Source organism: Gossypium hirsutum, chromosome A07 (assembly GCF_007990345.1).
Source record: "Gossypium hirsutum isolate 1008001.06 chromosome A07, Gossypium_hirsutum_v2.1, whole genome shotgun sequence".
NCBI classification, from domain to species: Eukaryota; Viridiplantae; Streptophyta; class Magnoliopsida; order Malvales; family Malvaceae; genus Gossypium; species Gossypium hirsutum.
In genome coordinates, this window is record NC_053430.1 from 20,793,725 (window position 1) to 20,804,875 (window position 11,151).

The window sequence follows — 11,151 nt, forward strand, 5'->3', positions numbered from 1 at the left end:
ATGAATATTAGATATGCTATATTAATCATATGTTAAATATGCTGTGATTATTCTATTATATCTAAAAAAAAAACTCCTAACAAAATCCTTTGATTTCTTTCCTGAGATTATTTTAAGTAACTTATACACGACTGATATAAGAAAAGAAAAACGATAATATAAGAAGACAGTTGTGAGGTCTAAAGAAATTTAATTTGTTTTCCTTCACTTTCTTTCCTCCTCACCATTTCATTATTGTTCTGAAAAATAACCAATAAATCAGCTTCAAATTTCATCTCCCTATAATATTCAGATAGCGCATTAAACATTGTAGTTTCAACCTCAAGCTCCCACTTTTTTTTTTTATTTGTTTATGATCACTTAATGATTCTCACGTCCAGCATTATACGCCATTTTCTTTCAACTTGAGAAAAGAAAAATCTTCTTTTTTTTTTTTTGTTGGAAGCCATGACGGAGGTCCTTCATTTCTCTTCACCTCCAAGCGCTGAGAATTCTTCTTCTTCTACTACGTCTGACGACGATGATGATGATGAAGGTGCGTTGTCCTGTGCACCCCAGACATCCTTAAGCTTCGCTCATGGTAATGGGGATGGCTTTGTTAATGTAACAGGTGGTGACCCAAGAGTTGAAGAAGAGAGAAAATTAAAGAAGAGAAGCAAGCAAGAGGGGGATCAATTGTCTGTGTTAGCTTTGCTGGTGACATTGTTCAGGAAATCTTGGACCTCTGGTACAGGAAGGGAGCTTTCTGGTATGGACATCGGTATCCCAACCAATGTCAGACATGTGTCTCATGTTACATTTGATAGGTTCCGTGGCTTCTTGGGTTTGCCTGTTGAGTTTGAGCCTGAAGTTCCCACCAGAGTTCCTAGTGCCAGGTTTATCCTTTTTCCTTTTATAAAACCTCCTTTATTATTATTAGTATTATTAATTATATATTTGGCAGTGCAAATGTCTTTGGAGTTTCGACAGAATCAATGCAGTTATCCTATGACTCAAGAGGGAATAGTGTGCCTGCAATACTCTTGTTAATGCAAAGGCATTTGTTTGCTCTAGGAGGCTTGCAGGTTTTGTTTCTTGCTTCATCCTTTCTCTTTGCTCAACGCCAATATGTTTACACCTTTCTGGTTTCCTTTTAAGCTTTATAATATTTGGCATGCAGGCAGAAGGGATTTTTAGAATTACTGGAGACAACAGTCAGGAGGAGTATGTTAGAGAACAACTAAATCGTGGCGTAGTTCCAGAAGAGATTGATGCACACTGTTTAGCTGGACTAATTAAGGTACATTTAATCTCTCTTTCATCATATTCCCTTACAAACATCTCAACCTAAACGAGGTTATGGAGTTCAATGACAAGGCAAACTTATTGTACATAATTGTAATTTCGCATTTCTTTCACTGATACTCTTCAACCATCATAGGAAACTGTTTTGAGAGATCTTGTTAAGAAAAGAAGCTTAAAGAGTTGAATGAATAACTGTTAATTCCTTTGAGTAAAAATGCAGTAAATATATACAGAAAATGTAACTAACACTATAACTAATTACATACTGTTACTTAATTTCTAACTAACTATACAAATGCTGGTACAACAGTTTTACACTCTCAACATGCCCCCTCAAGTTGGAGGATGAAAAATGTCTTTCATTCCCAACTTGGTCACTAAGTATTTGTGCTGAGGAATGCTTAATCCTTTAGTGAGTAAATCTGCCATTTGTTCATTTGTTGAGATGTGCTTTGTTTCCACGTCACCTTTTTGAATTTTCTCTCGAATAAAATGACAATCTATCTCAATGTGCTTTGTTCTTTCATGGAAGACCGGATTTGAAGCTATTTGAAGGGCAGCTTGATTGTCACAATGTAACAACATTGGTTTTGAAATTTTAACTCCCAACTCAGCTAATAAACCTTTCAACCAGACTAGCTCTGCAACTGTGGTAGCCATACTTCTGTATTCTGCTTCTGCAGATGATCTAGATACCGTATTCTGTTTCTTGGATTTCCAGGAAATCAAAGAATTTCCCAATTTGACACAATATCCTGTAACTGACTTTCTAGTCATGTTGCATGAAGCCCAATCAGAGTCACAATATGCATGTATATCTGTCGTTCCTTCTGTTGTGAGAAAAATACCTTGACCAGGATTCTTCTTGAGGTATCTCACAATACGCAAAGCAGCCTCATAATGTTCCTTTTTCGGTTTCTGCATAAACTGACTAAGGTGCTGTACTCCAAATGCAATATCTGGTCTAGTATTGGTGAGATATAGGAGTCTTCCTATTAATCTTTGATATATGCTTGCATCTTCTAATTCTGTATCTGCATCGTGTATGTCTAGTGCTGCATCATATTCCAGACTTGTCATTTTTAGATTCTGCTCCAAGGGTGTATTTGCAGGCTTTGCATTTGTCAAACCAAGATCATTAATAAGTTCAAGAACATATTTTCTCTGATTCATAATGATACCCTCTTTAGATCTTGCTATTTCTATGCCAAGGAAATACTTGAGAGTACCCAAATTCTTTATTTTGAAATTCTGATGAAGAGTTGCTTGTAAGTCTTCAATTAAGGATTTGTCATTCCCAGTGATCAAGAGATCATCAACATAAATGAGCAAAATAACAACTTTGCTACCAGATGAGTTGATGAACATAGAGTAGTCATGCTTACTTTGAACATAACCGGTGTTGATGAGAGCCTCACTGAGCTTCAAATTCCATTGTCTTGAGGCCTGTTTTAATCCATAAAGGGATTTGAGCAGTCTACATACATGATTGCCCCCTGGAGTGCCAAATCCCTGAGGTAAGTGTATGTAAACTTCTTCATGAAGGTCACCTTGAAGAAATGCATTATAGACATCCATTTGAATGAGAGGCCAGTTAAATAAAGCAGCAAGAGCAATAACAATTCAGACTGTAACCTGCTTAACAACTGGGGAAAACGTGTCCTGAAAATCAATACCTTCCTTTTGACTATAGCCTTTAGCCACTAATCTGGCTTTATAGCGTTCAATAGTGCCGTCTGAATGGTATTTGATTCGAAACACCCATTTGCAGCCAATGGGACGTTTTCCTGGTGGGAGTGGAACAACCTCCCAAGTTGAGTTTGCTTCTAAAGCTTGAATTTCCTGTTGCATCGCAGCTTTCCAACAATCATGTTGAATGACCTCTTGGTAGGTTCGAGGTTCAGAGGTGGTAGAGATGGAAGCAACGAAACAATGAGTGTGTAAAGGTAAGTGATGACATGTTATAAAGTTGGAGATTGAATACTGACCTTGTGCAGTAGTAGAAGAAGATGAAGAAGTAGGACAAATGTAATCTTGCATCCAGACAGATGGTTTGGTGTTTGGATAAGAGGGTAAGGAAGATGTTGGTAGGGTAGAAGAAATAGAGAAAGTAGGGAGGGAAGGTGGTGGTGGTGGTGTTGAAGTGGTAAAAAGAAAATCAGGATCATGCAAAGAACCAAATGTATTGTCATCCAAGGGAAAGAGGGGTTGATCTTTGGAGGGTGTTGTAAAAGGAAAGACAGATTCATGAAATAGAACATCTCGACTAACAAAAATTTTTGGGAAACAGGATTGAACAGGATATATCCTTTTTGGACTTGAGAATAACCCATAAAAATGGATGGTGTAGCTTTGGGAGAAAATTTATCATGCAGATTGGTTACTGTGGCATAGCAAAGACAACCAAAAATTTTAAGGTGAGAAAGATTTGGTGGCCTATTATACACCAGCTCAAAAGGTGTTTTCCAGCGAAGTACTGCAGAAGGTAACCTATTAATTAAGTAACAAGCTGTTAAAACACATTCCCCCCAAAACTTAACAGGTACATGCGATTGAAATTTTAATGCTCGGGCAACATCTAAAAGATGGCGGTGTTTGCGTTCGGCCACACCGTTTTGCTGAGGTGTGTGGACACAAGATGATTGGTGAATGATTCCAAGGGATTGAAAAAAGAAAGTACCTTCTTTAGTAAAAAATTCATGACCATTGTCACTGCGAACAGTTTTAACAATTCCAGAAAATTGTGTTTTGGCTAACATAATAAACTGCTTAAGGTAAAAAAGGGCATCACTCTTAAGTTTTAAAAGATATATCCACGTCATTCGAGTATGGTCATCAACAATGGTTAAAAAATATCTATGACCAGAATGAGTTGAAGTGCGATAAGGACCCCAGAGATCGACATGGACAAGAGTAAAAGGTTTTGATTCTCGTGAAGTACTTTGTGGAAAGGGTAAGCGTGTTTGTTTTGCTAATGGACAGGCAGTGCATGTTTGAATGTTATGAGAATGCACAGAGCCATTATGTAAAAAGTGTATTTTATTCATCTTTGAAAAAGATGTGTGACCAAGTCTAGCATGCCACAGAGGGTAATCAACATGCTTAAAAACAGATAAAGAAGTAACATTTGAAGAATGTACAGGAAGAGGTACGGGTAGGGAAGTGGGAGTTGAGGAGGGTTGAGGGAGGAGTAGATAAAGACCATCTTGTTCCTTACCAATCCCCATCATCTTTCCACTGCAAAGGTCCTGTAAAACACAAAATGTAGGATAAAAGGAAACAAAACAATTGAGATCTTTGGTGAGTTTAGAAATGGAGAGAAGGTTAAAATTGAATGAGGGAATGTAAAGAACATCTTTAAGAGTGTGATGAGGTGTAAGATTATGAGTACCAATATGAGTGATGGTGGCTGTGTTACCAGTAGGCAATTTAACAAAAGTGTTGTTAGCACATGCAACAGGTTGAATTAAAGCATTAAAAGCATGCGTCATGTGATTAGAAGCCCCAGTATCAAGAATCCAATGAATCGGATCAGATGCATAAGATATACCTGCCATGTGAGCTACAGCTTGCACAGAAGAGTTCTTGTGTAATAGGTCCAAGATCTGTTGATACTGTTCAGCAGTAAATGTAGGAGCCGAAACAATAGATGGTGAAGAAGCAGGCATAGCAGGAGAATCAGAAGAAGGAACAACAACTTGATTGACAGTTGGTGATTTCTTCTTGGTGAACTTGAAATCAGCAGGAAAGCCATTGAGGCGATAGCAGTCGGTTCGAATGTGACCCCGTTTTTGACAATAACTACAAGACAAATCAGAACGCTTCTTGGAAACCGAAGAAGTTGATGATTGCTGACTAAGAAGAGCAGTAGGTTCCGAGACAGGTAGTGGAGAAGCAAGTTCTCGTTGAGTTTCATCACGCATGACAAGCGAGTAAGCCTGATTAACTGTGGGCAAAGGTTGCATCAAAAGGATCTGGGATCGAACATTAGAATATGTTTCATTTAAACCCATCAAAAACTGAAAAAGACGTTGTTGTTGAAGTTGAGCATTTCGGCGAATAAGATCACAATCGCAGGTAGATGAAGGAACAAGAACATCATATTCATCCCAAAATAATCGAAGCTTAGTAAAGTAAGTGGAAATAGAATAAGCTCCTTGAGTGTGAGTGGAAATAGCACGATGGAGATAGTAAATACGAGAACCATCAACCTTGTCATATCGTTTCTGAAGATCCTTCCAAACAATGGCAGCATTGGACGCAAAAACAATTCCAGCAGAAAGTTCCTGAGTAACAGTGTTAAGGATCCAAGAAAGAACCAAAGCATTGCATCTATCCCAATGAGGCATTAGATCAGCATCAAAGTCAGCACGGGAACATGAACCATCAATAAAACCAAGCTTATTCTTGGCAAGAAGGGCGATACGCATAGACCTGCTCCAAACGCAATAGTTTTCAGTTCCAGTGAGCTGATGAGAAACCAAAAGCATTCCTGGCATGTCAGAAGGATGCAAATAAAGAGGATGGCCAAATGGCAAATTGAAAGAGGAAGGATTAGCCATGAAGAAAAAAAAAGAAAGAAGAGAAGAGAAGAATGAAGAAGAAAACTAGATCAAAGATGATCAGGAAAAAGGTTTAGCCTGATACCATGTTAAGAAAAGAAGCTAAAAGAGTTGAATGAATAACTGTTAATTCCTTTGAGTAAAAATGCAGTAAATATATACAGAAAATGTAACTAACACTATAACTAATTACATACTGTTACTTAATTTCTAACTAACTATACAAATGCTGGTACAACAGTTTTACACTCTCAACAGATCTCAAGTCATGATCCTTGTTCATATGCATGCATGTTATGCTTATGCATACCAATATACATCCTGGAAACATGACTTTTTAACTGTATCATGTATGAAGTTTAGCACTTCATTTTTCAGGTTGTAACATGCTAAGTTGGTGGTTTTATTGTTAGGCTTGGTTCAGAGAACTTCCAAGTGGAGTTTTGGATTCTTTAGACCCCCAACAAGTAATGCAGTGCGAGACAGAAGAGCAGTGTACCGAGCTTGCGAGGCTTCTACCTCCAACAGAATATGCTTTACTGGATTGGGCCATCAATCTCATGGCTGATGTTGTCCAGCAAGAACATCTCAACAAGATGAATGCCCGTAATATTGCCGTGGTTTTTGCCCCAAACATGACTCGGGTCAGTGTAGATGGAATTTGGGTTGATTGTTGGTTCGATGACTATCTCTCATGGGCCATGGCTTATTTGTATTGCAGATGGCAGATCCTTTGACCGCACTGGTGTATTCCGTCCAAGTGATGAACTTTCTCAAGACACTAATCTCAAAGACCCTACGAGAAAGAGTATTCAATGGTAGAGCCTACAGAGGCATCCTATCTGGAGCCTTTTGATGATGATGGAGATCAGAGGCCTTCCATCTCCTGCATTACATATACCCAAAAAGATAATGAAGAGAAAGAGACCGCATCTATAGCTCAAGAACCTTTAGGAGCAAGTTTCAGGAACTATAGTCAAAACAATGAGACGGCAGATGGAGAAGAACACAGTCCCATACCCTCGGACTACAAACAGATCTCCGCTGAAAATACTCCAACTCCGGCTAGAAATAATGATATTGGTGAGTCAAGTAATTCAAGTCCGGGGAACAAAATCAATCCATACTTGCTATTGACAAAGCCAAAGGAATACGCAACCTGAGCCGCATAGATTCAAGGGCAGAACGTTTCGAAGCATGGCGATGAAGGATACTCAAAAACACCAGTTAGACGACCTTAACCCATATTCTATCAAGTTTGGTGTGATAGAATAGCGTTTTGGGTTAACCTAGTATAAAATCATGGATGAAACAATTCAATACATGACCCCCTAACATTTAACATTGTAACCTGATTGATGTGATCACTTAACTTTTGGTTTTTTATCTGCATTCCCTCACTGCTCCACATATTCTGCATAAAAGTTAAAAAAACTTTTCCCAGCAAGAATCTAAATATGAGGCTTGTTTCTTTGCTTTGATACAAAAAAGCTAACTTATTCTCAAATTTTGGTAATGGAAAAAAGAAAAAGACGTAGTATAAAGTTGGATGCTCCAAAGCCAATACACATTGTGGTGATTGTTGAAAGAAGATCACACCACACACTCCACAGATACTTTCCAGAGGTGGTCTATCACTGTGACTTGCAGCTTCAAGGTGTTTATGGATAGGATTTCCGTCTTCATTTATGGATGATGTCAATATTATATAAATTTGTTAATGTGGCTTAAAATATAGATACGAATTTACTTGTATTTATAAAATAATTAATCCAAACTGCCCATATAATATTTATTAAATTTTCAAATATCAACAATATGTTTCATGTTTTCCTTATATAATATATCCAATATGTATTTGATATAAATAAAATAATATATTATAAAATTAAAAAATAGTGGCTAAAATTCTGATGTAATTTTAGAAATTAGAATAAAAAAATATCGGAATAGAATGGATAAGTAGGCATAGAGAGGCCACCAAAAATGAAAAATAGTAGCCATTGATATACAATAGAAAAAAGGGAAGTGGATATGCGTTATAAAGTATCTACCTTGTTGTTGTGGTGCGATGTTTGCTGATTTTGAAATATGTTATTGTGGTGCGGTAATTATTGATCTTATCTCTTTATCCCTTAATTATGAGGTTAGAGTTCAATATTCACGGATAACATTTCATGGTCAACTATTTACCTTTTTTAAAAAAACACTCACAATAAAAAAAATAATTACTGTTATCTGCGATAAACATTTTTGTTAAAAAAAAATAAAATGTTATAAGAAGAACGGTTGAGCATATTCCAAAATGATGTGGTGGAAAAAAAAAAGGTGAAAATGACCACTTACTTTGTGCCTCACTTTACTTATCTTATAATCCCTTTTTGTATTTGCCCCTAAAATCTCCACCATTCCCAATTTGAGATTATGAATTCAATTTAAGGGTATTTCTTTTTCTTTCAAGTAATGGTTTCAAATCAATTCTGCTAATTATGGTAAGCTTCAATATGTATGGGAAACTAATAACAGTATTTGAAAAAGTAGTTAGTAGGAGGCCTTCATGGTGGAACCTGGTTGTTGAGAATTTTAAATCTTATAACCAATGACTTTTTTAAGCGAGAATGGAATTTAAGATTAATTGTTAATTATGATTATTAAAATCGAATTAAATAAATTGATTGAACTGAAAACAATTCAACAAGCTATATATATAATTAGAAATAGTTAAAATTATTACGAATTAGTAAAAAACTTTTTATTTATTTTTAATGTATATTCTAATGTTTTTTTTACAAATTTCTCAATTATTATCACTTCATTTTTTAATTTCTTAATGATTTACCAAAAGTGTTTTAATTTTTTTATATGTTTTCTTTGAATTAATATTTTCAAAATAAAATTATTAAATTAATCAATATAATTATATTTATCATACACATAAAATTTAAAATTAACATGATACATCTATTATATCAATATAAAAAAAATATGTATATATATATATCTCAACACTTATTCAAATTTATTATGCATGATTTATAAATCATTAAAATATTAAATCTCTACCTATATATTGAATGATGAAGCTTGATGCAGACGGATATTTGGAAAAATCTGGTTAAAATTGAAGAAATAATTCAATATAGTTTGTTTGAATGTGAAAAAAATAAAGAGAAGTGGAGGGTGCAAATTGTCTCACAACTCACATCATTACATCCTGGACACCACCATTTTGCTACATGGCATTTCATCATTGGCATTACGTGGCATGTTATCATTGGTAACACTTAATTTCTAGAATGCAATAAAATTTTTTTTCTTTTCAGGATTGGGAAAAATATCATAAAATAAAGCCATGATGATTATATTAAAATTTAAAAAGACTAAAAATTCGAATATATTTGATTTTTTGGTGTGAAATTAATTGTAAGTTAATATTTCATATATATGGGTTTGTCCATATGTATATCTCTTTCCTTCTAGAAAAAAAAGATTATGTTAAAGCTTAAAATTCTCAATAAAAAGTAATATAATGTCTTTACCAGAATAAGGTGGTAGAGTTAAAACCTACCATCCAACAATAAGCATTCCATTCTCTAAATTACCAAGGTGTAAATGTTTTCAAAACCGAAAGTGGATTGGAGAATAAATGGTTAATCGAATTATTTTTTAAAATTTTATAAATATTTTTAATAAATTCATCAGCCCTAGCTTTCCATTTTTGCTTGATCCACTCCACTAGAAGAGGTACCAAACTCAACTTTCCCTCAAATTAATAGCAACTTGACCCTCCCTTTTTAATCTTTTTCAATCAACCCCATGTCGTTTCTCGTGTCCTTCCTCTCTACCTCTCCCCCCTTTTACTTTAAGCCCTCAATCAACTTCGAATCCCTTTGTATTTTCTTCTTTGCTTTAGAGAAAACAACACTGGAAAGCCCATCCATGGCTGCCTGTGGAAGCATTAAACACATCTTTGAAAACCCATTACCTGAAAACCCTACTTTGCTTGAATCCCTTTCTTCTTCTTCTTCATGGAAGCCTGGGATTAAACCCCTTGACCAAAAACCTTCTTTCACTGAATTCTTTGGTGAACTTCATTTCCAGGAAAATTTAAGTATTTCCCACTCTTCTTCTACTACCTCTTCCTTTCCTACATTGAAGGTCTCCAGGAGTATTGGTGTTTATTCCCATGGAAATGGTGAAAACAGTTCTAATTGCCATAAGAAGAGTGATAGCTTCTCGTTGAACCCTGAGAGCCTCCAGCTGTGTACTGAAGAGCTTGGATTTGAGAGCTCCTATGGTGTTGAAGAGGTGAACAATGAGATGAACCAAGACTGGGAAAGCAAAAAGACGAAAGCACCATCACCAACAACAAAGCATTCAACAATGGAGAATCAGAATGGTGAAATGAAGAGGTCAAGAGCAAGTAGTGGAGGAGGATTTCCACCGCCGATTTCATGTATTGGGAAAAGTGGGAAGCCATGGTTTTGCTTTAAATCTTACAGGCAAGATGGCAGATTTGTGCTGAAACAGGTGAGGATCCCCACGCAAGAATTCTTGCATGCGTGTAGGGAAGATGGGCGTTTGAAGCTGCAATTTGTGCAGCCTAATGATGAACAAGTTTTGGAAGATGAAGATTTTGAGGATGATGATGATTTAGAAGATGAAATGATAAATGGTGATATTGATGAAGAAGATAGTGAACAAGTTTCATAAATAATTACAATCACCGGTAACCAAAAAAAAAAAGTTACAATCAACAAATGAAGTTTATTTAGCAGATTTTCATGCAAATGTTATAAAATATAGGGGAGAAAAAGAAAAAGAAATTGGTGTCTTTTAGTCATCAAGGAGTATTGCAAATAAACAATTAAGTAGATTTGCAAATAAATTTCTTTTTCTTAATTAATTACGTTTGGGTTCACTGCCTCAACAATGTCTTCACTCATAATTCTACTTCAATTGGATAAATTTCGGAATTTTGAAATGGTTTAACCACAAAAGCAATTACCCACTCTGTATTCAATTTATTCCAGGATATTTACTTGAAATCAACTCTAATTTTACCATTTTAAATCATCCCTCATCACCCCTAAATATCCATCATATTTTATTTCTGAATTTACAGTTCAACACTCATGATTATACACTTCGCATCGAAATTCTTACTTTTACAGATTGACTCATAAAAATCTCTAAACATACCACATAAATAAAAAATTAGTAAAATCTTTAAAATGTATATAAATTAATAAAAATATAATTTTTTTTAATCTGAACAAATAGCTATCTAATTACATCCAAATTT

General features: G+C 35.3%; 3 protein-coding genes across 3 annotated transcripts; all 3 read left to right on the top strand.

The window, feature by feature from the left end:
• Positions 1-209: 209 nt before the first annotated feature.
• LOC107953257 (rho GTPase-activating protein 1) lies at positions 210-6,591 on the top strand. The gene is made up of 4 exons (XM_041117738.1): positions 210-875; positions 944-1,064; positions 1,160-1,279; positions 6,260-6,591. Exons 1-4 carry the CDS (start codon positions 448-450, stop codon positions 6,581-6,583), a joined length of 993 nt encoding a protein of 330 aa, XP_040973672.1. The 5' UTR covers positions 210-447; the 3' UTR covers positions 6,584-6,591.
• Positions 6,592-6,661: 70 nt separating this feature from the next.
• On the top strand, positions 6,662-7,009 carry LOC121232198 (uncharacterized). Its single transcript, XM_041117739.1, has one exon. The coding sequence runs from the start codon at positions 6,662-6,664 to the stop codon at positions 7,007-7,009; it is 348 nt and encodes a 115-aa protein (XP_040973673.1).
• A 2,496-nt stretch (positions 7,010-9,505) lies between these two features.
• On the top strand, positions 9,506-10,752 carry LOC107953256 (uncharacterized). Its single transcript, XM_041117740.1, has one exon. The coding sequence runs from the start codon at positions 9,663-9,665 to the stop codon at positions 10,557-10,559; it is 897 nt and encodes a 298-aa protein (XP_040973674.1). The 5' UTR covers positions 9,506-9,662; the 3' UTR covers positions 10,560-10,752.
• Positions 10,753-11,151: the final 399 nt, after the last annotated feature.